Below are 27,251 nucleotides of genomic sequence, written 5' to 3' on the forward strand. Positions count from 1 at the left end.
AATCCAGGTTATTTTTTCTGTGCAGAATTTTAGTTCTTTTGATTTAAAGCACTATGCTGAGAGTCTAAATAGCAGTAGTAGTAAAGCACGCAACGGCTAAAAAAATATTGACCAATAAAAAGTAAAAGAGAGATCTTTAGAACTGATTCAGTCTATGGAAGGATTGTTAGAACTCTGAAACTGTGAAAAAGAAAACTATACAGTATATGTGTAACATGGCTATTGTGTTTATAGTATACAGACTGAGAGCGATCTACACTAGAATTCCATTTGCCTTGACTGAGGGTTTTATGCACAAATGGCAAATAAAGAACCTTGAACTTTGTATTGTGAACAAGCAAGATACAACCAATAACTGTTATTTCCATCCGCCTCTCCATGACATGTAGTTATATTTCTAAAAAGGGACCTCAGTGTGTGGTAACATGAAAGAAGTGGCACTGGTGGCATCTGACCAATCCATACAAATGTAGATCTATATTTTTATCAAATCAGCTGATTTTGCAGAAGAAGATAAAACTATATTGTATGAAAAATATGAAAAGATAACACAAATAATATAAATGAAAAGCAACACAGCTCCTGCAGACAAAGCAGTGGCATGAATGTGTGCAGCAGTTTACTGTTAAAAGTGCTGCAAGAATGTGTTTTCTTCAGTACGACCGCTAAAGATCTACTATAGTAAAGTCTAGCCCATTCAAAGCCAAGAAAAAGGCTGGCTGGTTATTTAACAGACTTACTGTATCAATATCACAGTATTATCATTCAAACACAGGAGAGAATTGTTTTGTTTTTTTTCACCTGCAGCTTTGGTGGTGTTTAACAGTTCGAGAGAAAGTAAAACAATAAATCTAAAAAACAGAATTCAAATGTTTCCTTAGTCTCAATGTAAATTTGATGTAAGATCAGCAAGTACATATAGGTGTCCTGTTTTAGGACCAAAGATGAATCTTTATAGAACAATACAATTTTTATAAAGTTGTTTACAGTTAACAGTAAAAAACAGTTTCAGCTATATTTATCACCAAAGTTCATTAGGGAAACATAAAGACTTTGGGTGCTATTAAAAAACTTTCCGGCTGTCCATACACAGAAGTCCAAGGGATTTTCCTCGAATGGTGAAGCTATTTTACAGCGATTTGATTGGTCAGCGATTTAATACCTGTTGATCACTAATCTAGAAGATAATCATGCTCAAAATGTAATTAACTGGACTTTTGGTCCAAAGGTTTTCATACCAGAGGCATGGCAGCAATCATTCACTCTAACTTATTAATCAACCAAAGACCCAGACAGAGTTTTAATTCATTTGAAAGCCTGACTTTGAGCCTTGTCCACTGTAACTGGAAAACTTAAAAAACAGTTTTATTTGTTGTTATGTATTGTTGACCTGGTGCTTACTCAGAGTTTCTATCTGATTTCTCAGAGTTTTTATCTGATTTAGGGGTCAGCTCAGATAAACACATTATTGTCTGTGATTTTAACATCCATCTAGATAGTCATCTTTCAAAATTTAAAAGAAGCCACCCATAACTTTAATCCCGCTCTAGAACTTGTTCTGAGATATGGCATAGAAACTGAAAAGTTAACAGTATTCCCAGAAAATCTGCTTTTGTCTGATCATTTCCTAATAACATGTACATTTACAATAATGGATTACTCAGCAATGGGATATAAATTTCGCCACAGCAGATGTTTCTTAAAGTGTGTAACTAAGTTTATAGATATAATTTCTTTCAAACATATAATTCTCAAACACACACCTTAAAGCAGATAACTCATAATCTGGAGAGGAAATGGTGTCTCACTATTTTAGAAGATCTCCATTAAGCCTGGTAAAATAGTTTGTTCCTCTATAAAAAAGCCATGTGTAAAGCCAGAACATCTCACTATTCATCATTGATTGAAGAAAAAAGAACAACTCCAGGTTTCTCTTTAGCCAGGCTGACAAAAGGTCAGAGCACAATTGAGCCAACCATTCCTTTAACGTTAACTAGTAATGACCTCATGAATTTTTTCACAAATAAGGTTTTAACCATAAAAAAACAACAACTGGTAATCATTAAAGCATCTAAGTAATCATTAAAGCATCGAACAAATCATTAGCAGGGGAGTTTTTTTGGGGGGGGGAGTTTCAATCAGGGTTCACAGCTCATTACAATAGGGAAACAGCATTAACGGCATGGGGATTATAGGCACAGTGATGCTGTGGTTTGAATCATATCTATCTAACACACTCTTCACACACAAAGGTTAACTATAGAGCTCCATAGGGTTCTGTACTGGGACCTATTCTTTTTACATCATACATGCTTTCCTTTGATACCGTCATTAAAAGCCATAGCATACATTTTCACTGCTATGCAGATGACACCTAACTTTATCTATCTATGAAGCCAGATAACACACCTCAATTTATTAAACTGCAAGGATGTCTTAAAGACATGAAGACCTGGATGACCTCTAATTTTTCTGCTTCTAAATTTAGATAAAACTGAGGTTATTGTACTCACCCCTAAAAATCTTATCTAACCAGATTTTTACTCTGGATCGCTGCTGGTTTACTTGCCGTTTCTTGGGTACTGGTATTTAAGAGTTGAATAGGAGGAAGAGCCTTTATCTTCCAGATCCCTCTCCTGTGGAACCAGCTCTCTGTAGGGTGGTGATGTGTTAGCAACTATTAAAAATTCTCAGATGCAGAACAAATGAAAATATTTAAAGAAAAAAAATGACACCCTTGAAACTTGCCATATATCAGGACTCTTGTGTCTTCAGTTGTCTCTTCCCATAACTCATCATTTCTTCCAGCATCTTCTTCATAACATTATAGAAACATCGCCCCCACCCTCCTCTAACTTTTGCAATTCTTCTGGGACTTTTTATTGCTGATATTTTCGTGGTTCATTTGATGTTGCCATTGTGAAAGTGTGTGCATTTGCATTGCTTATAGTTCCTTAGAGACAATGTCAGATGGAAGAAAAAAAATAATGGCACACAAAAAGAAGAGAGTATGGGGTTGTTGACAGAAAATTTGCATTAATGGTGGCTTGACGGTCAAAAACATTTTTTTTAAACTGTGAGGTCAAGTTTGTGAACACTCAGTCATGCATGAGATGCTGCATCTGCTTCGATGTACCCAGGATCAATTGTACTTTATGTTTTATTTTTCTAAATAGCCTTTTGGTTGTGCATTTGGTTGTGTAGATAGACGGATAGAATACTGCACACTATTTCAGTCGTTTCTCTTCCAGATCAATAAACACATTCCTTTTTTGTTTCTTTCTGAAGAACAACTTGAGGAGGATAAATTGCACAATAATGGAGGTAAAGTATTGTCATCTGAACTCAAAAACACTCATTTTGGCTGCTCACTTTCAAGTATTTTTTTCTCTGTTGATCTTTCTCTGTCATTCAGCTGAAAGTTTAGTTTTAGTAAAAGTCAGCTTGTGTTTTAACTCATGCAGCTTTGCCCTGTTCTGTTTTTGAGCACTTTTCCATTTCTCATTCTCTTCCTCCATCAAGCGATGCTTAATCTGCTCCACGCCAGCATATTTGAACACCACTGCTGCTCGTGTGCTCACATCAGATAATGGAAAAAATGTATTTTTCATTGCTCAGATTAATGCAGTTAACTTGTTGTAAATATATTCTTTGCCCTAGGACTTCATCAAATGCTTCAATTAAGACAAAAAATGCTTATGGATATTTTAGTATTACACACACACGAAGAACATGCTTAGTTTAACTGCACCATTTTATTGCAAAATGCTCAAATTACAAAAAATCTAAGTTGTGTCTTGATATACAGACAGTTTTAGTTTTGGGTTCATTTAAAAAAATGTAAGTATTTTTTGTTTTGCAGAGCAATGTTGCATTTTAGTTTTTCATGGGTAGTCTTTTACAAAGCTGTGAGAAACATGAACAGAATTCCATTTATTATTCCATGTAAAATATATTGCACACAGTACTATGCAAAAGTCATGAGTCACCCCTCAAACCTTTGTTTTTTCCAAGGAGTTTTTAGTGATTTTTAAGAATGGTCTTAAGCTATAGTTATTCAGGGTTTTTTTTTTGAAGATCTTTAAATTGGCTGTTTTTTTTCACTCATTTTCAGTGAAGTTCTTGTACTTAAGTACACAAAAGTACATACAGTCATGTAAGGAAATAGGAAAAAAATCCAGCAAGGCACAAGACCTGACAGAGTCATCAGTTCAGTGGCAACAGGTCATATACAGTCATGAGTCAGAATTTGAACACGTTAACTCAAATTGTTAGAGGTACAGAGCGAGTCGAGAAAGAGGTACAAGAGTGAGTGTCTACAGCCGTCTATAAACATGTTGGAGACTCTGTCATGGTTTGGGGCTGCGTTTCAGCCAGTGGTGTATGTAATGTTTTTTGGAATTATGAATGCGGAAAGTACATTCAGATTTTGAGCCAACAAAATACCTTCTGAACATGGCCTTAGAGCTGTTATATATCAGCTTTATTTTTCATCATAACAGTGATCCCAAACATACTGCCGAAGCAGTAAAAGCATACCTGGATAGAAATACACAATGGAACATTATCAGACATGGATTGGCCTCTCCAGAGCCCAGAGCTCAACATTACTGAAGAAGTGTGAGAGTGGAGCAAAAAGCAGTCACCATCCACAGAAGAGCTTTGAATGTCCTTCAAGAAGCCTGGAGAACTATTCCTGAAGACTAACTGCTTAAGAGAGTTCAGGCTGGGTTGAAGAATGAACATGAAGCTTGTTTTATTTGTACAAACTCTGTTTTTGCCTTATATCTTTTGATGTTCGTTGTTGGATGAGTCAATGAATCACTGCACCTATTCCACTTTTCCCCAGCAAAAAATAAAGTATTGAGGGACGGCTCAAGACTTTCGTACAGTACTGTAGGTGGATATTGAATTGTAGACGGATATCTCCACACTTGGACAAACTAAACCAAAACTATTTGCACGAGTTGAAACCACTACGTGCAGCTAAAATATGTTATTTTGTTATTTTTGTAAAATTGTGAAAAATGTATTTTAGCAACATGTTACAACCAGATGTTTGTCTCTGTCTTTGTGGACTTTCAACAGGGAGCCAGACCAAACAGGACTGGTCCATTCAGTGGCCAACATCAGAATCTGGCAAAGAAAACACTCCGGTGTGCCAGCCAGAGGCCAGTCAGTGGATTCGGTTCCAGCTCTCTCAAAGCCCCAAAGTCCAGTCCAAGTACAACCAGCACATGTGCCACAGCCCACAGGCCCTGGCCCCCCCTTTGTATGCCGATCGACTCACTGTCGACAGCCCCTCTTCAGGGCTCTTCCCTCCCTTGGACTCTGGTCATCGCTCCCTGCCCCCATCACCTCGCCAGAGGCATTTTGGTCACACCCCTCCTCGGACTCATTTGGTGGTCAACACCATGACCCCACCTGGCACTCCTCCCATGCGGCGAAGGAATAAGGTGAAGGCCCCAGGAACACCACCTCCGCCAAGCCGCAAACTTATCCATCTTTTGCCAGGCTTCACCGCTCTGCACCGCAGCAAATCCCATGAGTTCCAGCTGGGGAACCGCTTGGATGACACACAGACACCAAAGTAAGTTTTGTGCTTCTCTGGATTTTTAATGGCAAATAGTGGCAGCCATTTTGGAGCACTGTGTGTGTTTTTGAGTGAATACAGAGGTTATTTTACTTCTAGGCTTCAGAAGTTGGTATTTACGTTTATCATTCCCAAACCATGGGAGAAAACAAATTAAATGTTATTAATGTATTCCAAAGTGTTTTTTTGGAATGTTTGCAAATGAGCCTCTATATGGAAGTTTTGGGCATTAGAACCAAGGATTAAATATCATTTAAAGAATTCTGTGACTAAACAATAAACAATTAAGGGCTGATTTATGTCAAGTTAATCCACTGAATGAAAGTATTATTAAATATATAATTTTTGCCTGTGACTTTACTTTAGACACTATAGTTTACCCTAATAAAAATAAGAAAGTAGCAGAAACAACATAAAGACAATAACAAAATGTAACCATCTGTGATTAAAACACAAATAGGCAATTCCTTTATGAGCTATTATTACCACATTTATGGAATGAATCACTGTATTTTTCGGACCATAAGGCGCACCGCATTATAAAGCACATTAAGCGAAACAAAACAGTCAGATAAGTCAAATGTTACTCAACTCATTCTTCTTGCTCCCTCCACTTCCGTACCATTGATTCATTAATGTTGAATTCTCTCGCAGCTGCTCTATTCCCATGTTGTTGCAGTACATTATGACTAACCTTGTATTGTGGATAGATTATCTCACTTGTTCTCTTGACTGAAGTTTGGTCCGTTTACAGCATCCTGCCATGCGATTGCATTTGTTCCTGACCATCGGGAACCCTCACGTTAACTTTTATTGAGTGGAAAAAAGTTACCATTATTCCTCCAGCTTCACTGTTTATGTTATGCTAACATAGCTGTGTGCGAGCGATCATGTAGCACATCATTATATACCAGCTAGTCCAACTTCAGTAACCCTACAAACGTCACTGCTGTTTAGTTTTCTGTCTTCATTTATGTTGGAAGTGATAGCAGAGCTGTACGTTTGAATTTTTTCAGAAATCTCTCAGTCAAATCATGTTTAGGTGGAAACTAGCGAGCTAACTTTCTGCTAACTTCTAACTCCGTTAAATTTAATAAATTCTGTTTTCATGGATGCCTGGATGTTAAACTTCATTGTTACACCTGGTAAAGCAGCAACACTGATCATTTTATTAAAGATGAAATAATTTAGACAGTATTTAACTCTCAGTGATGCCGCACTGCTCGTTTAACTTTGGGACCTGAAGCAGACTGAGTTTTGGACCCAGATTACTCTGCGAGGCTCTTGACTATGGAGCCGTAATGCTCCGACAATCCATCAAGCGGTGCAGCTTCGTAGCTTCCCAAAGTCATACTAAAACATTTTTTGACAGAATTTTAAGCGCCGTGTACCACATAAAATCGGTTCGAAGTCTGTAAGCACAGAATTAATACATAACGCTCACCGGATTATAAGGTGCACTGTCGATCTTTTGTTGTTGAGAAAATTAAAGGATTTTAAGTGCGCCTTATAGTGCGGAAAATACGGTAATTGAAACTTTTACACAACAGTTTTCAGCACAGCATGAAAAGAAGGGACTTTACACCTAGTATACACTTGCAGCTGGTGAACAATGCATTTTGGTGTTGTTTTGGTTTGTCATGCACTTCTTGATTTTTGTTACCTTCATGAAGCAATATGAGTCTATGACTTGCTTTGCTTTGTGTTGACTTCTTCTGCTGCTATTTTTTGTTTCCGAGTAGCAACACCTATCATTCAGGGGAAGAGTCCAGTGTGCCCTGTGCGCCAGTTTAAATGCTTATGAGGCTGTGGTGAAGTCACAGTTGGCGCATCCAAACCTATATACTAAGCTTACTAGTCAAAAACATATGGATTGCAGCTGTCTATCTTGAAAGTCTGACCAAGATCCTACATGTGTCATTATATGGCACCTGAAGTGTTTTCAGTATTTTTTTTGTATGTTTGTCAGACTTAAATGTTTCAGATAATCAAACAAATGTAAATATTATACAAAGATAACACGAGTAAACACAAAATGCAGTTTCCAAATGAAGACATTTATTTAGTAAGGGGGGAAATAAATCCAAACCTACATGGCCCTTTGTTTGCAAGAACTGACAATGAGTCTTTTACAGCGCTGTGGAGGAATTTTGGCCCACTCATCTTTGCAGAATTGCTGTAAATTATTGTATCTCTCATTTCTTCCTGAATTTCCTTTGACCCCGCCATAATGTCTGGCTTTTGAGTATCTTTTAGTCTACTTCACTTGGTCCTATTTCAGTGATTTCTTGATTGTCAGATAGAATTCACAGATACAAATGATATGGGTTTCAAAACTATATTATGCTGTTTTATAGACAGTCAAAATTTGAAGCTGTATGATACCATAGGAGATAAAAGAATTGATAATGTTGCATATTCACACATCTACTTAAACTGATAAAGGCAGAGGGGCAGTGTTACATCTAAGCCATTTAAAAGTATTTATTTTCACAAATGTGAAAACCTGTGATAGGGTTTTAGGGATTTAATCAGTACCAGTTAATATTATATTTTGTTTGCAATGCAGATGATGATGGATCAAATGCAGAATTAGGTAAGGCTTTGTTTTAATTTAGGTTTGAAGCTTCATGGCTCCTATTTCACCAAATTGTTTCAGTGTAAAAATAATCTCAGTGATAATAGTCTAAGGTAGCGGTGGTCAGTTAATTTCAGTTGAAGCCCTGCCTGAAGCAAACATTCAGAGATGCAGTCCTGTCCTCCCTCTGCTCTGTACAAAGTCTCAAAATGTAATTCCATCTGATCCAAGAAAGGAATGGCTTAGAAGGGAGGTTAGGACCATACCTTTCCTTTAGCAGTTTTACTGGAACTTAATCTTCCACCAGACCCCAATCAGATTAATTCCTGGGAGGACATCATTGCCTATAAAGGACCAACGGCCTGTCGGTAGAGATAAGGGGCCTTCGGGCTGAGTTCCTGACTGGCCTTCCCTATGTCTGGTGCTATGCTGATCAGATTTGGTCACAAACAGGGTCCACCACTGCTTGGTAATCAGGAACCAGAGTCTGCCTCAGGAGAGCTGCACTCATTTTGATAATACCATTAGATGACAGTGCCCCATCACTGCTACACTTGGTAAGTTAATATTTTAGAGCTGTCCTCTGCTTTTATGATGGCCATCTGGGTTATATGTGGTGTGGGCCTGGATGTAGACAGGGCTGCATCCACAATATCAGTGGGCATGGCTGTGTGTATGTGTGTATCTGCTTGGTGACGACTGGATCATAGCTCCAGTGAATAGGCTCAAACGGCATTAGAGAATTGATTACCGGTCCCAAAGCAGTGATAAACTGCAGACTGTGAATTGAGCTTCTCTAATCAATGGAAAATGTATGCCTGGAAATGTTGCAACTCATTGAGACAGGGCAGATTTGCTGGCTTCTCTGATAGCTTAGTACCTCTCCTAATACATCATAATTGGATGCAGAATGGTGCTGGCAAGCATCAGGTTGGTTTTTCGTCTCTGGCGTCTCTTGTTTCTTTTATGTCTGTGCAAGGAAGTAGTAGGTGTCAGTTTGTTTTTCTCTTCCTTGATGCAAAGGAGACTGAAGACTGAATCATACAGTTTGATTATTTCTTAAATGCTGCATCACGATTCGTCATGTGGTTTTTCACTTAAAGATTTGCTTAGATGAGAATCTTACAAATATTCCACCAGAGGGAAAAACCTTGATAAAAATACGTAAAATATCACACAAGTTTTTTTTATTTTTTTTGAAGCTAAATAAAAAGCTTTAAAATCTTTTAAAAAAATCTTTTTGCTATGCTCTTTCCATACTTCCCACATTGCCCCCTGTTACTAGGATTTTAATAAGTGCATAGTGCTCCTTGGGTTCTCATTTTCTTGTGCTTAATTGCCAGGCAATGTGGCCAGGACGCAATAGGCAGGGATTACCCTCTGACCCCAAGAGACATTATTCTCCCTTCATCTTAATGAGATATGGGCTAATTTCTCATTATCTAATTTCTGATTATCACTGCACAAAGACAGTGCAGCTGAATGTGCAAGACTCCCCCCCCCCATACTTTGTTGAAAGAAAACTCGAGTTTGGTTTTGACAGATACGATATGATAGATAAGGGGGATTTAAATGTGTGAAAATGTGAAGAGTTCCTCTTGCTATCTTTTTTTAATTTTTATCTTGGATGCAATCAACTATAACCATTAACTCAGAGATAAAGATTTTAAAAAGGAGATAAAACATGGATATGAATGGAAAGTAATCATATTCAGCTTTCAGCATTTTTCCACTCATGTTCATGGTGTGTTGTCGTCATCACAGTGTGAAAGCAAAGTTATATTAATATCTGAGTGCTTTCAATTTCAAGATATGTCTAGTGTTATTCTTTTTTGGCATATATATCATCTAAAATCATTTAGAAATGTTTTTGCATTGTACACGTTCTCTAAAGTTGGCTTTCGAAGCATCTTCATATCCTTTCTAATGTATATTAGCCTCCATTTCCACGTTTTTTATTTTTTCACACGATAGGTTTGAGATACTGACATTTTTGCAATCATGGCTTGAAAATTGATTCCGAATGCTTTTTTTCATCGAAAAACTCAGCAAATACTGTGGTCTGCTGGTGTGGACGCTCGTCTTCTGCTTGATAGCTTTGTCCTTCTTGGTTTAATGTGTTTGTCTGTGTGATAATGTGTTATCCTTTCAGCTTGCAGTGAACCACAGGATGGTTTCTATCCCTCCATAGAAATAATGAGCAAATTGCCTCCTTACCGATGTGTATCTATGAATTCAAGAAACTCTCACCCTGGAATGAAACCGCTGCCAATTTTGCAAGTCATAATGCATAAGAGAGGGAAACTTTCTCCTTTTGGGGAAATTGGAGTCTTCTTTCTCACCACCTGTCAAGTGCTAGTCCAAATATATTCAGTCTTGTGTAGAAGTGATTTTGTCCTGTGTCTCTTGATGCAGATAGCTTGCTAGCTGCTCACTGCCTTTACTTGTAGGCGTTTTCAACTGGTAATAAGGTCATTTTTGGCAGCTTAAAAAACAGAAAGCTCTAAGGATGCTAATGAGGTGTCGATTCAAAGCAGAATTATTAGAAAACCAACTCATTAACATTACAGAGAATCGTTTTGCTAAGAGGTATGGCTCAACAGTGATATAAACATTACCTTCCAAGAAGAATTAAGGATGGAAAATAAGTGTTTTGCATTTTAACAGATTCAACACTTTTGCATTCCGCAGACAGTTTTTCAGCTAATAGGCCATTAGATCAAAAAATGTGTGCCGTTCATAGACAAACAACAATGTTGTGTCTTTAAATATGGCTGCAGCTGTTGTCTCCAAGAAGAGACCTTTGTTTTGCAAAAGGAAGCCACAAAATGAAAAAGCGTGTATCAAAAACAGGCAGATGTGTTAATGTGTAAATGATATCAAGCTAAATAGAAACACGTCTTAATTAAGGTAATAATTTCATTATGCAAATAAAAGACTAGGGAGGCACTGCTCACAGACATTTAATAATTGTTCTGTGAATACAAAGAACTTCCTCCAACTACTAAAGCTTTTTTGAGAAAAAAAGCCTTTATATTATTTATTTAAAAAAACAAACAAACAAGCACAAAAAAACGCCCAATTAAATGCTGCATTGAAAATGTTTAAAATACATCACTAAATTCAGTTCAAACCAGTCTTTTGGCATCATGCAGTGACACTAAGATGACATTGTAGTTGCATTTAAATAAGTCTTTCCGATAAGTTGCACTTCATAAAAGCAATCAAATGGAACTCCCACACACTGTCTCGCTTACTGCTAGAGTATTAATTAAATTACGTTTCGGTCTGTCTGACCTTCAGTCAGGTGCCCAAAGATTTTGTATCAGATCTGCAGTGAAGCAAAAGCCCATGTTTCAAACTAATTTTGTCACAGTCTACGGCAGGGAGGTAACTGAGCGATCAAACTCTTTTCCAGGCACAGGGTAGAGAAAAGGACACAGATGTGGATTACTTCTTTGTATTTTCACCTGTATTGCTGCTTCGTTTGAATGAAAATTCAATTACTGTGGTGATTAAATACTAAAAAGTGACTTGCTCATTTTTTTCTTCTTCGAGGTTTTTTAGTAAATGACAGATTATGAGACCTAAGAGTTGAATTGAAACCAGGGACTGGTTGAACAAATTAAAGTTTGAATATTTTAGGACTATGTATGTTTGATTTTTTTTCAGTATTTATCATAAATTAGGGGGTGTTGAGTGGTACCAGCAGCCCAAATAGACTGTATGTTACTCCCATTTGAGAAACACTGCTTTAATGGAAAATGAAGACACAATGAAAATCATGTAATGTCTCTTCACATCTTTGGAGACAGATGTTGAACAGATACCTTTTCTTCTTTTGTATCTACGGCTACGGCTCTGTTTTATCAGTGTAATGTACAAATAGATCTTCAGGCATGAATTTAACAAGTAGAATAATCATGACAGTTAATGCATGATAAGCATGGTACTTAAAAAGAAGTGACCTTTCTATTACCGTGAAAAAGTTGAGATCTACATTGACATCATATTTAGCCCTAAAACATTTTTTGCATTTGTTTCACTTTTTGAAAACAGATATCTTAGTGAGCAAACCAAAACAGTTGTTCAAGCTGAAAACAATCGCCCGAAGCAACAAGAGTTCAAGTAGATATATTAGTTTTACAGTAAACTCTCCTGTTACAGCTTTTTTTTCTCTTCTATATTAATTTGTGATGACTACAAAGTAGCAAAACGTATTCCCTCTCCAATAATTAATGAGTTTATTCTTAGCATAAAAAAATATGCTGAGTCCAGGGATGGTGCCAAGTTTAGGGGAATTAGGGAAGTAATTAGTTTGAAATTTGTCGGAGTCATTCAGTGTACACTATGTACAATAGTGTACAATAAATATGCATATAGAGTAGAAGAATACAGTGCTAATATTAATTTTCATTTGTTATGCTGCTTTTTATCATCACGAGCAGATGTTTCCTTGCAAGTTTCTTGCTTTATACATGACATAAATAAATAAATGATCAAAATACAAAATGAATTAACCTCCCAGCTAAATACATTACCAGTTTAAAAACTTTGGGACTTGTGTAAAATGTAAATAAAAACTGAACAATGCAATGATTTGCATATCTCATAAACCCATGTTCTATGTTCAAAAAAATAGTTTTGAAGATGTAAGGTCCTAATTTAAAGGAGCACACTTGGTTAAAAGATCAGAATGATAGGGAGATGCTAACCCATTTAGTCACTTAAAAAATGTTAAAATCTATTCAAAAACACACTGGGAGCCAGTGTAAAAGGGCCAAAATATTGTATTGTTTGCCTGTGGCTGTCAGGAGTCGAGCTGCCACATTTTGAACAAACTGTGGACAAGAGGCTATTCCAATAAGCTAGGGTGGATGAAGTGAAGTAAGCAGAGGAGAGAAACTTCTTATCCTTCACAATTTATATTAAACAGCATTTCTTTGTTTTTCAAATGTGAAACAGCTGTGAAAAAGCAGCCTCACACCCTTGCAAGGATGTTTGGGAATTTTCCAGAGGGTCAAGATCTTTAAACAACGAGTGAAGTTCAGAAGGTCTGAATAGAGTACCCCTTCTGTTTTTCACTGATTCACATTTAAAAAATGTAACAGCATCCACAATTTTATGTCAGTGAGACAGTCCAGCAAGACATTTTGAAATCAATGGAAGTAACACATCTGCAAAAAGTTGGGTCATGGCCATATTTACACCTATGTAGCATCCTCTGTTCTTTCAGATTGTTTGAACATCTGGGATATGAAGAGACCAGTGGACTTTTGCGAAAGGAATATTACCCCATTCTTTACTGATAGAGAATTTTCACTATTTATGTTTAAATTTTTTCCTTTATGTTTAAAATATGAGTTTATGAAGTTTGTAAATCATTTCATTCTGTTTTTATTGACATTGTTCTTCATGCCGTAACTTTTTTTTTTTTTTTTTTAGCTTTGGGGTTGTAGAAACCATAATATGCTGCCTGTCTGTCAAATAATGTGTACTTGATGTCAACACATGCAGCTTGGAAACCCATTTTTCAAGACAGAATTTTCCACGGAGAGGGTTAAAGAGCACCGCTGTATCAATACAGTGGCAATATTACTGTTTGTTTTGCTGTGATAACTGAAATGACTCCTAGTGTTGCTGGTAAATTGCCATCAAACCACTGTTAACCTTACGTGACATGATTGAATATGTGCAGCATCAAAATCAATTTTAAATTACATATCAAAAAGAGTGGCTCACCAGAGGTTTCTGAATTTTCTTTTTCAATCGGCCTCGTCGTGCACATATATCCTTGAGAGACAGACATAGATAATTACATTTTTCGTGTTAGCATACTTAACATCTTGTCAGCTAGGTAATCATTTTTAATGACTCCATCATTTGCCCCTACATATACAAATCTGACTTTGAAATGTGAGAGCTGGTTTTTACAATCAGTTTCTACTGACCTGACTGAAAACACAGACTTCCACAAACATTGTAGGTGATGCTTACACACACATCTCAAGTGTTCTAATCACTATTTAATGTCTTTTACCTGGATCTTCTTGTTGTCACTGTTAAATTGAGACACCTAAATTGTTACCGCTATCAAATAATAATGATTTAAAGATAATATAGATTATATTTTATAGTATCTTTGCATTTATTACAAAGAGATACTGGATAAAAGGGGGAATGTGGGAAAATACCCTTTTTTGCCTTCAGAACTGCTCAGTTCTTTGTGACAGAGATTCAACAAGTCACAGTAAACAGTTCTCAGAGATTTTCATCCATACTGGTATGTTAACATCACAGAGTTGATTGATATGTTTTTGGCTGTGCATCCATGATGCCAGTCTCCTGTTTCCAAAGGTGTGTTGCTGCAGCAGACCCCACCCCCCGGCCCATGGACCGGTACCGGTCCGTGAATCATTTGGTACTGGGTCACGAGAGTTGAGGCTCCAGTGTGAAATTTATGGTTTTCAGGGTTTGTATTGTTATTTTGTTATTGTGTTTTATCGCTAACTCGGTTTCCTTGGGTCTTTTCCCATGTGTTATGAATAAATCTTCTTTTTTTGGTAGTTTTACTTTGTTGCATTAATCCGCGACACCTTAAAGGCTGATCTGTGAAAATATTCTCGGACATAAAATGGTCTGTGGCGCAAAAGTGGTTGGGGACCGCTGCTTTACTGGACTGACATCTAGTGACTGTAGAGGCCATTTGACTACAGTAAACTAAACTGTCACTATTCAATATAGTGAAATGACTCAGAGATGATTTAAGCTTTGTGATGTGGTACATTGGTTGGGTCCACTGTGGTCATAAAATGATGGAACTGGTCTATAACAATATTCCTGAAGACTCTGGCATTTAACCAGTGTTCTGTTGGCATTAAGGGTCCCAAAGTGTGCCAAGAAAACATCTCCCACAACAATACTCCACCATCAGCAGCTTGAGCAAGGCAGGATAGATACACACACACAAATATTGAACCTACCATATGAATTTTGCAGCAGAAATTGAGACTCATCAATTTTTTCCCATGTGTATTGTCCAGTTTTGATTATTATGAATTGTAGCCTAGTTTCCTGCTGTTAGCTGAACTCATGTGATATTCTACTGCTGTAGCCCATCTGCTTCCATGTGTCGTGCATTCACAGATCCTCTTCTGCAAACCTTGGTTTTACATTAAGTGGCTAGTTGATTTGCTGTCGCCTACCTATCAGCTTGAAGCAGTTTGACCATTTCTCCCTAGTGTCTGGCATCAACAGACACATTTTTGCCCAGAGTACTGCTGCTCACTGGATGCTTTCTCTTTTTTTGACCATTCTCTGTAAACCCTAGAGATGGTTCAAGGATATCTATCAAGGAGGAATTCTTTATACAGCCAGATCACACACACATCAAGCAAAATGCAATAAACAAGTGGTAAATATAGACCAAAAAACAACATTAATATTGAGAACATAATGAGTTATTCAAGTAACTTTGGAAGTTGGGACAAATGAGCTTTTGAGTCTGTCCTGTGCATTGGCATACAAGTATCTGCAACAAGGTGGAAGGAAAAGGTTTTTTGGTTTGTTTGTTTTTTGTTTATTTTTATAAGGGTGCCTAGGAAAGCCAGAAACAATGGACCTTCTTCAAGGTGTCAGCCTTGTACAGATGAGGAAGATCATTCAGGTTCACATGTGCGATTTTACGATACATTGTAACTATATCTTGAAGTCTGTTTTTGTTCTTTAGGTTCAGCGACCAGTATGACAGTTGTGTGGACAAATCCCACAACCTCAGCGGCTTCTACTCAGCTACTGAGTAGCTACTCAGAGCAGCTACTCAGAGCAGCACGTCAAGCACGCCACGTTCAAAGTAACTGAAATAAACCTCTTACCCATTCTGATACTTGATTTGAAGTTCAGGAGGTCGTTGTACCTAACAAAGTTTGTTGTCGAGTGTATGACCATGAGCTGTTATTAGAGCCCGACCTAAATTTCTGCTAAAATGTTATGTGAAGATCATTACAGTTTTGCTTGAGCTTTTTCAAAAGTCTTTTTCAGCTATTGAGTAAGTCGACTAAAGTATTTTGCTTCTACTGTATGAAGGTTTCAACAGTCTTGATGCCAATGTTTGACCACTTTAATAGTGTTGTTTCAATCATTAAGGCCAGAACAGGAATTATTTTGGGTCCAAGAGCAAATGACTTACTCTTATTTATTCTTATTTATCTCCCTTACTGTTTGTGAAATACATATAAAAAGTTTCTGAGATTCTGTAAGAGTCCTTGGGTTCCTGCTCTGACAGGGTTTTTTTTTTTTTTTTGAAAAGATAGTGTCTTGGGAGCATTGAGAGAGACTTGAGAGATTACAAAACACTTTAAAAAGTAGTTTCTTACTTTTTGCCAAATTATGTTGGGTTTTTTTGTCTAGGGTTCTAATTATTCATGTCTGCAAATCCTTTGGTAAACAATGAAAGTACCAGTTGAGAGGAAAATACACTTTCTTACAAAACACCTCCTGAAAGAAATTGTTTATATCTCACCACGTAAATGTACGTGCTCGTGGAATACTTTTTTGAGAGTTCTTTGAGACTTGTTAATAGTTTTACTTAGAAAACATAAGTGTGCCGGATATCCAGGACCACTTAAACTTTAATTTCTATGCAGGAGTGCAACAGCAATTTCATTTTGCTTATGTAGCACCCTGTCTATCTCTCTTCCTCTCCTCACAGTTATTTTACAGCATCCCCCCTCTCCCTCTCTCCCCCCCTCTCCATGCCCTTTCAAAGCAGAGAGGCTCTTTGGGCTGGAGTGTCAATTAATGAACCTCGTTGTCTATGTTAATGAGTAGTAACATTCGTGCGTGGAAAAGGCCAAGTGAGTTGTTCGTCTGTCACAGTCCCACTTGGCACGTCATACTAAGATCACTCTGGAAAGTGGGTGTGTTTGTTTTTTCCAATGTCTCTTGTCTTGCCTTCCCACTGCCAGTAGAAATGGTAATATCCTATAGTTAATGCCACCTTATGAGACTTCCACAGCTTTTTGAATGTTAAGCACTTTCTTATTGAATTGGATGTTTGCTAATAAATCACATGGTGCCGGGGGTTGGCATGATTCACCCTCTGCTTCTCTCAGGGTAATTCTACCATGCAACACTCAGGGGAAGCAAATTTGCATCCTTTCCATGACTAATTTAGCTGTTTGCTTTCACTGAACTGGTGTACACACCATATATTTCGCTCCCCTTTCCTTTCCCCTTTCGTTCTCTGTTTCCTTTTCTTTCTCTCTTCACCCCTTTCATTATGGTTCCCTTTTGAACCGCTGTCAATGTGTTATTTTTCAGCCATCCATAACATGTACCAATCCTGTCACAAAATAATGTTTTATTGGGTTGAGTTCTATCTGCAGTTCAAAGGAAACTGCAGTATAGTTGTGATGATCAAGTGTTGAACATTAAAAGCTTTTTTCATTCATGAACTCCTGAAAATGTTATGAGAATTAGGAGGGGATCTGTCCAAAGTTGTCCTTTCTCACTTGTTGCACACTACCTTGGGTAACGGCAGAGATGAGATCTAAAAAGCCTAATGTACATGAAGATGCCACCTAGGTAAGGCATGCAGGAGAAAAGACATGTACTACTCACTCACTCACTCACTCACTCACTCACTCACTCACTCACGTAACTGTTATATTCTACCCTGGCTTCTATACTGGGCATTTCACAGACTCTATTCTGGTAAACTGGTAGGATTTTTTAATGTCCAGAGCAGCTGAGTTGGACATTTAAGCTCTTATTTGCGGCACCACCAGCTCTGTGAACAAATAACCCCTGCAGAGGGCTCAAATATAATCTTTCTTTCAAACTGATATTCAGGTCAGGCTCAGGTTATGCAACTGAGTGAACCTCAATTGTATTACCTGAGCCAAAACATTATGATCTCCTCTGGTGTGGTTGCAATTTAATGGATTTAAAGTCAGAATGATATTCATAGAATGGAACTTCATTGACAGAAAACCTACACTCTTTATTAATTCATTTATTATTTATGAAGTCAGGCCAACATCATGCGCTATTGGATTTTGAGATTATTTTATAATATTGAAGTTAAGTGGCTTACATTATGGAAAGGTGCAGTGGAAAACCAAGGGTTGAAATGACATTAAAACATTTAAATTGATGTGTTTCCTTGTACCCACATTAAGAGGAAATGACAAACTGGACTGAGAATAGTGCACAAATTAATTAGTTACATTTAAAAGAGGTCAAATATTCTTGCAAATTAAATTATTACATTTAAAATACTTTTACAGAAATTGTCATGCTCCAAGCTCTCTGATCCTGTATTTTGAATTTTGTTTTTGGTAATGTTTCGTTCTTTTGGATTTAAGTGTTTATGTTATGTAGTTGCTTGAGTTTAGTATTTTTTAGAGCCATGTAGTTTTATTATTGATATATATAGTTCTTGGTTTATTGCTTGATTATGATATGGTGTTTTGTTGCCATTGTTTCATTTCCATGTCCTGTCATCAGTGTCTCCATATTTGTTTACCTTCTGTCTCTGTTTCCGTGGTTGTCCGGTTTCCCTGTCTTGTCAAATTCAGTCATCTCTAGTTCTGGTCCCTGTGTTTATTCCTTCTGTTTTTTATCCTGACATGTCTTAGTGTGGGCCTCAGTGAATGTGTTACTTCCCATTTTATTTTGATATTCTGTTTCATGCGTGCGATGTTCAGTTTTGCTTCCCCTGTCTCGTCCGTCAAATTCTATTCCTCAGAATGTGTGTTTTGTGTGTTGTGCTGTGTTCCCCAGTTGTGTCTATTCTGCCGTATCTCCTCTTGTGTATATCTCCCTCTGTTCTTTCTCTATGTGCTCCCACATGGTGCTTGTAGCCTCCATCAGGCTGTTCTGTTAGTCTGTTCTAACCCAGCTTAGCTATTTTACTTGCTTTTTGTTTGCTTCACCTTTTTTCGGTAATAGTGCCTTGACTTTTATATCTAAATTCTTTTAATGACAGGAGCAACATTATTCATCCCACTTGCAGGCATCATAATCTGTAGGACCACTATGGTTCCTGAATTGTTTTGATGGAGGAAAGTTTTAAAAATATTCCCGTCTCTGATGCTTTTTTTCTCCCCACAAATTGCACCCTGCCTTTGTCGTTTACCATTAAAACAGCTGGAACGTGCCAGTGCATGAACTTTGATGTTAATATAGTGATTGTTTTTGTCTTTTTTATAGCATCCGTCCCCAAATTTAAGTTTTGCTCAGCTGAATTCTCTGAAATACAATGACAACAAATCTAAAATCTCAGATCTGCTTTCATGCTGAGAGTTCATATAAACCATTGTCAATTAAATAGGAACAATCCATGAGTTCAGTCATTAAAAAACGAAATCAACTAAGTTTCCAGAGTTGGTATACCTGGAAGTTGGATTAACAAAGCCAATTTATATTGCTTTGTTAATCTCTTGCTTGCTACCCAGCAAAGTGACACTTCCATTCGCAATCTTTGCCTGCTAAGCTGTGACTGGTCAGCTGATTCTCCGAATGAAAGAGCCGTCATTGGGCACAACATCAGAGCTGCTACACGAACCGTAAATGTGGGTGATGGTTCAGAGGTCTGGAACCAGGCTAATCTGGTAATACAGATTGAGGCAGAAGTGCCACTTTTTATGGTTACCTGTAGTTTAATACATCTTGTGCACTGATCTGAAATGGAGGTTATACCACTGACTAGAACTGTGCTTGAACTGTCCAATATGGGATTAGACAACCAATCAGGAACAAAAGTGTATGGTATGTAGCTATGATGTAATTATATGGTCTGTTAGGAATTTTGGATTTGTCTGTTCACATGTTAAACCACAACACTCTTACTGCAGCAGCAACTCCAGTGGTACAAAAAGTACAGCACCTCACAATTAAGGCAGAAACCTTACTGCTTTGGTAATTGAAGTGAAATTATCCCCTGTTACTGCTTTGTTTCATGGGTCGATCTGTTACAATGAAGACAATTTTATTGCTTTTACTTTAAGAATACATTTTGGAGTGTTCCCTGAAACTTAAGCTCGGATCGAATCAATGCAGCTGCTCTCCACGTGATCCAATAAGAAATCCAGAACACAGCAATAGCCAATAACCTCTGACCCCGGAGGATTATTGGCCCTGCATTTTCTCCAGCGAGTGACGTTCACTGTGGTGTCAAGTGTACTCCACAAGGCTATATATATGTCACTGCTGTGAAATAAAATATGTATGTGTGTGGAATAAGGGTGAAGATGCTTTTCTCTGTGGACAAAACCTCATCCATGTTAATCAGGTCTTTGGCCCCTTGGCCATTAATGATAATTCAGGTGAGAGGGGATGTCACCACCAAGCTGTTAAAAGCTAGACGCCCCCACCCATCCCTTCCATCCATTCGCACGTCTATTGGCAATAATGAGTGCTCACCCCAGCCTCGCCCAGCGGCCAGAAATTGGAGTCATGATTATGAATTTATATGAGTGTTTAGGAGTGGAGGTGAGCCTAAATGCCACCGTTGCTTGTGGAAAATGGATTTATTTAGGCTGATAGTTTTTCTGTGGCGATTTGTGAACGTGTGGGAGCTTGTTGGGGCGGATAACAGGATTGAAGTAGGCGATTAGAAGTTATCCTTAAAAGTAATTCTTTTCTAAGAAGAGGAAAAATCATATGTGAGAAATTACCTCATTGTAACAAAGGAAAGATTTATTGCAGTTGCGCTGTGCTCAAGGCATTTAGTTAATTTTGTGGGAATCTTGTTTCGCTTTTCCTTTCATTACATGAAGTTTCCTGACATGATCATTAAAGTCTCATTTCAATCTGTTATATGGGAAGATCTAATACTAAGTTTGTTGTGCGGAAATTATGTCAAACATCACTCTGACAGAGACAAAGCAACTAGTGCAGGGTGAATTGACAGCTGCTTTCTGATTTATTAAATAGCAGAGTATGACTGCTTTAGTGCCCAACAACCATAAAGGAAGTTATTACCATCATTTATCATTCTAACCATCAAGTGAAGGCTTTCATATCAGTTTTGCTCTCTGATGTTAAAGACGAAACAGATAATATCTGCTGCAGGTCCCACATTGCCCTTGACCCCTCTTACTTTTTAGTGTTGCTGCCCTTTACAGCTCTCTGTTTTTCAGAAATACCACTTAACCTGCACAGCTGTTGTCCAGCTGTCGTGCATCTTGCACAGTTTCTTTCATACCTGTATCACAAAGTTTAGAGTTTGATCTATGGTTTCATTTTGTCTGAATTAAGAAAATAAATTCTGATTAAATTTAAAGCTGAAATAAATATACACAGCATGCTTACACACACACAGCCCTGTTGGCGAGCAGGTAATGAGGAGGAGAATAGAACATTGTCCTGACTTCTCACGGAAAAGTTTTGCCTTTTTGTAGGTGTCATGTCAGTAGTTTTCACTATATTAAAAAAACAAAAACATTTACACTTTATTAAAGTTATTTAAAGTTCAGACCCAAGTTAGATGAAATAAAGCAGTTGACTGTAAGTTTTCTGAATGTGTGAGCAATGAAAAATATGTCAAGACCGTTCTCCCAAGATGAAAAATGAGGTGAAACTGTTATAGTAATCATTAACAGTTAAACTCTGAAGTTCTGCGAGGAAATTATGTCTATATTTCTTCCATTACATCTCAGGAAGCACAGTGCAATGAGAGATACTGCCTGGCTGCTCTGCCACCACTGACATGAAAATGAGTATACTTTAAAAGGCTTCATAAACTGCTAACAACAAAGTGATCTAATTGCATTGCATTAATGAAAAATGTTATTAATCATAAAATTATTTACTGATGTTATTTTTCAATCAGTCATTCTGTGCATTTGAATTCTAAAAATTTGTTCAGATCAACTTTTTATGTGCCAATTCACAGAAAAGCTCCTTACTATATTTTAAACAGATACCCAAAATTTGCTTACTACATGGACAATAGGAAAAAACCCTCCCTTTTAAGAAAAGACAAAGTGAGAACCGATTGGCATATAAGTGAGGGGGAAAGGGAGAAGATTGAAAGAGAGGTGATCAGTGCATCACAAGTCCATAGCATTAAAATTATATTTCAGAGCCAGACCTAGCTATAAAAAGAAATGCATATTTTAAGCTAAAGTTTAAAGGTGTCTATGCTGAAGGCTCTGCCTCCTATTGTACTTCTAACATATGATGAAAGGCACTATGAGGTCTTTAAGATATGATAGGGCATGATTGTTTAAGGTTTTACATGTGAAGGATTAGGAATTTAATAGGGAGACAATGAAGACAAAAATAAGAACTCCTCCTAGTCTTTATTGCCATCACCTTAGAGTTTTTAAAACTAGACTAGGTGAAAGAAGGCAGGCTTTCAAAATCACACATTCTCCTCATGCAGGTGAAAGCCTGCCTTCTTTCACCTGCATGAGGAGAATGTGTGATTTTAATGATAGTGTACACTAAAATTACTCAAAGATTCTTGTAGGTCTAGTCAATTTGTTTCTGAGGTTTTCATAGCCAAATCCAACTTAAGGGTTTTAAGGCTTTAAGTTCAAACAACTCATTTGTTTCATCCGGCTGCATAGATAATTATAGCTGATTGTCATCTGCATAATGGCTAATAGACATGTATGCAGTTCTTTTTAAATGTATTACCTCAGGGAAATATGACATACAACAACAGTGCTATGGACAATTCTAATTACATAAGATTGCAGTTTCTTTCAGTTGTGAAAATGCAGGATACACAGAAAGTGTTGTAATTTCTGTTGTGTGCAAATCAAAGACGTGCTTGCAAATCAGACAGGAAATATTCCAGCAATATAAAACTGTGATTACTTTTTGAGGACAGCTTGTACACCTGTTTACATCCTACAGCTCCAGAGAATAAAGTTGCATTTAATTCCTATTTATCCCAAACAATTTGGTGGCAAATGAGACACACTTAGAGAGAATTTGGATGTACAAAAGACAGGAGGACAGTTTTTGAATCCAGGCCATTAGTGGAAAACATCCAAAAGTTGAGCGCCAGGAATATTTAATTAGAATTGAATCTTGAAACTTTCAGCACATGAGAATTACTATTTGGTTTTTGTCATTCTGAGCTGTTCTATCTGTTCAATATAGGCTCTTTTGTAGAACCACAAAATGTCTCTTGAAGCAGCAAATTATTTCCAGGTGTCAGACAAGCGATGGTTGAAAAAGTAATGCTAAATTGAAGATTTAAATAATTTGTACATCACGTACTATTGCCACGTAGCTGTTTTGAGAAAAAAAAATAACTTCACAACTAGAAAACTGAAAGTCTCTCAGTTTCATCTTATTGAAAAACTTTGTCCACTGTGATCACCTATGTTCTTTGTCTCTTCTTCTCCTTCCTGTATTTTTATGCTTGGTCTTCTGTTCCATTAGTTGGAACTGTATTTTAGTGCATCCTACAAAGAGCAACAATGAGTGTTACAGTAAGATCGAGAGGCTTTTTTCTATTGTTATAGAGACAGGATGACACTGCTAAGACTTGGCCTTGAAAAATGGATGTTATAGAGTACTAGTAATGTTAAAAGAAAGGGATTGAAGATTGCAGAAATTAAATGGAATGAAAGATGCCAGGTTTAGGGAAAATATCCTGCCCCTAGCTTAGAAAAAGGAACAGCGAGCCACTTTGAAACAACTATATGGACAACAGTCTGGAGGCAAACTTAGAGAGGCAAGGCTGATATAGTCTGGACATGTGTAGAGGAAGGATAGTTCATATATTCATCAATGGATGCTGAATATGAAGCTACCACGCTGGAGGAAATGAGGTGGACCACAGAGAAGATTTATGGATGTAGTGAAGGAGGGTTGGTGTGACTGAGGAAGATGCATGAATAGGGTGAGATGGAGACAAATGATCCACTGTGGTGATCCCTAAAAGAACCAGCAGAAAGAAGAAAGAAGCATCATGCCATGACCACCTGTTATGCTTACAGAGATGTTCGATTATTAATGCAGACAAACTTTTGTTTAACTGGTATGGCAGCAGATAAGCTTGTATAAGGAAAAATAAGCAACATTTAATATCATGCTTTCGTGATACTACCACATGCAGAAATAGCACATTTTAACCAGAAAATATCTGCTCTGTCATTGTGTACCAAAATGCATTCCTGATGAGCTGCTGAGAAGACAATCTCACGGTCCACCTTCCTGTCAGCTTTTCTCTCTTGTCATTTGGCAACTGGCTCCTGAATTTTCTCTTCCTCCTGCTCATTTTCTGTCCTTCACACGGGCTTGCTCTTTTTACGACCCCTTGTTTCTTTCCGCCTTTTTCGCCTTGGGTGTCTTGCTGTCTCTTCAGCTTCATGTTCACGTTCCAACCCAGACCACACACATGACCTTTCTGTCCTGAGAGCACTGTGCTTTCCCTGGCCTTTGACAGTGAAATGACACCCCCTCCCATATCTTAGCAGGAGATGCTGGCAGTTAATGTGGACATAACAAGAGAGGGATTTCAAACACTTGTGCGCTATCATCATCCAACCATTTCAACAGATATTATCAGGTAACTAGAACATAATTTGTGGTCATGCACAACTACACGCATCCATGCACACACACAAACACACTCATAGCTTCTTTTTGTCCTTGAAAGACTTGTCTTAGCATTTGTTAAGTTTAATAATAATGTCTGAAATGAGACCACATGAGTGTCTAGTGATTTCTTCAATAGTGGTAGCACAGTTGTTGATCATCTTTGAGAGAAGGTTTTGCCACCTCACATTTGAAGCTGAGATTGTTCTTAAGGAGAGTTTTCTTTAAATTACTTTAAATTACTGTAACATTAGTGTCTTACGTCCAGCTTCTGCTTTAATAACCAACCAATATTGTGAATTTGGAAAACAATTAGCATTTAGTGTTGTTCTTTTCTAATTGTATATTAAGAACATGTCCACTTGTTCTCACTAGCATTGATTTTGGGTTATTAAAATTGAACACGGTTCTCTTGGAACTGTTGTAGTAAAACTTTTTGGGTATGCACACAGGGTATGTTCAATAACAGTGCAAGAGTTTGGATAATAATGTAGTAATGCAGTTCACTTTTGTTTTCTCTTCCACATAAGTTTAGCTAACCTGGGGATATTATTTACCACCCATCTGATCATTTCACCGCTTGATTTTTTTTTTCATTATCTCAGTTATTTTTAGCTGTTTGTTACATTCGCACAGCTTAAACTTTGTGAACTCTTGTTGATGTGAAACCCTACCTCCTCCCTTTCGAAAAAGCAAAACAAAGTCTGTGTTGAATATCACGAAGGCTGTTTTGTTTCCCCTGTACTTACTCTAAAATCAAATAAATCCCTAATATACAAAATAAGTAACATGCATACTTTAAAGTGTAACTGAAATTTGTGCATCATTTTATGTATTTTGGTGTTGAGATCATTTAAATCCTTCGTGTACGTGGTGTTTAATCACACGAATTTAAGTCTTTACTGTTTTCAAAATGCATTATTATAATAGAATGTTTCCTACGTCACACTTTGTTGTATAATAACTGTAAATCTTTGTTCTGCTAAGTTTGGACATTGGCTTTGCAACATTTCTTTTAAAAAATATCATGCCAGACTGCTTGCTTTTATTCCACACAAGCCTGACTCTGCAGACGTCTGAAAACAATACAGCCTTCTTAGGATGACTCTAAGGGCTCACAGTAATTCTCTATTGCAATCATTATTCTAGCCACCTTTATTTCACCTTTATTTTCCACCAACTTTATTAAAGCAGCAAAGAGCAGTGGTTGCCACAGATATTATTCCACAGCTCCATTTGCATAAAAAGCAACAGGGTGTCGTATGAGTCTCGGCAGAGCTCCCTTGCATATTTCTGATGAATAAAGTGTAGGTATGCAGATGGAACCCTGCAAGTAAATTACCCCTCTAGATGGACACAAGTGTTAATTAGATAGAGCTCAAATGAATTGCAGGATCACAGCATCACTTAGATATATAATTTGTATAGTGAACAACTGCTAGCTAGTTAGGCAGATAGCTCTGCAATATTCTGCATTTTTAAAGCCCTCTTGATATGTCAGAATATAAAGGAAACGTGCCATTTGATGGATCACTGCTCTCCTGCTCTCACCTCTGTCCTTGATCAAATGAAACTTTTGCTTAAAGGTGTCACTGTAATTAGCATCTCTGCAAGTGTGGGGAAAGGGACTGTGGAGGGTGTGGGTGGATGAATGCGTGTGCATGAATGTCAGATTTTTTTTTCCATAGCTTTCATATTATGAAGAGCAAATCACATTTCTAAAACGTGTAAGCAATCAGGGAAATTTAAAGTGAATTTCATAAAAACAAAAAGTTAAAGTATGGCCAAAGTACATTGGATATGTTGTACTGATGAATTTACTTTCTTTTTTACTCTGTGTACTCCAAATGTTACTGGATTACTTTAACTCCCTTTATAGATATGATGACAAAGTCCATTCCATGCATAGTATAAGCAAAAAAAAACCCCATTGCGTACAATTTCAGTATCATAATTTGTGATGTCTTTATTAATATGTTAGGGAAGCTTACGATTGCGCTTTCACTCACTTCAAAACACATGCAAATGACCTTTTAATGATCCCAGGGATGGATAATAACAGGATGTAACTGGAAAAAAGTGTGTGAATAAGAAATTAGCAGGTAATAAACATGACACAGACGATAACTTATTCACTACAATATTTTAGGCGAATTGACTGAATGGTACTTGGGAAAAAAAAAGCTTTGGCGTTCCTGTTTTGTCAGTACAGAGCATCTAGGAGGATTAAGAGACTCAGAAATGCTACCTGAAATGTGACACAAACACGCAGTGATTTCCATCTGTGAGTTATGCGTCACTATGTACAATTGTCGAGAAGATCAAAAGACATCTCAACTATTCACACTGTGGCTGATTTCTCTTGACAGTTGACAAGTAACCCACCTCCTCCTTCTTCTCTGTTTTGTGTATTCTTTCTTTAAGTTTCTCCTTTCTTGAACTTTTCATATGTGAGGCGCCTGAATAGATGCATTAACCACCGTAGAGTTAAATTCCTCCCCCTCCTTCTCGCCC

General features: G+C 37.4%; 1 protein-coding gene across 3 annotated transcripts in view; it reads left to right on the forward strand.

Moving 5' to 3' along the window:
• The window catches only part of ksr2 (kinase suppressor of ras 2), a 108,913-nt gene that overhangs the window by 24,105 nt on the left and 57,557 nt on the right, over positions 1–27,251 (forward strand). For 2 of the 3 annotated variants that reach the window (XM_005743061.2, XM_013913349.1), the window contains exons 4-5: positions 3,289–3,324; positions 5,089–5,590. In XM_005743061.2, coding sequence (XP_005743118.1) covers positions 3,289–3,324; positions 5,089–5,590 — 538 coding nt within the window. The remainder of the gene's footprint in view (positions 1–3,288; positions 3,325–5,088; positions 5,591–27,251) is intronic. The other variant, XM_013913350.1, reaches the window with a different exon arrangement.

The sequence above is a fragment of the Pundamilia nyererei genome, unplaced genomic scaffold, assembly GCF_000239375.1.
Source record: "Pundamilia nyererei isolate P.nyererei 1_Seehausen unplaced genomic scaffold, PunNye1.0 scaffold00127, whole genome shotgun sequence".
NCBI lineage: Eukaryota > Metazoa > Chordata > Actinopteri > Cichliformes > Cichlidae > Pundamilia > Pundamilia nyererei.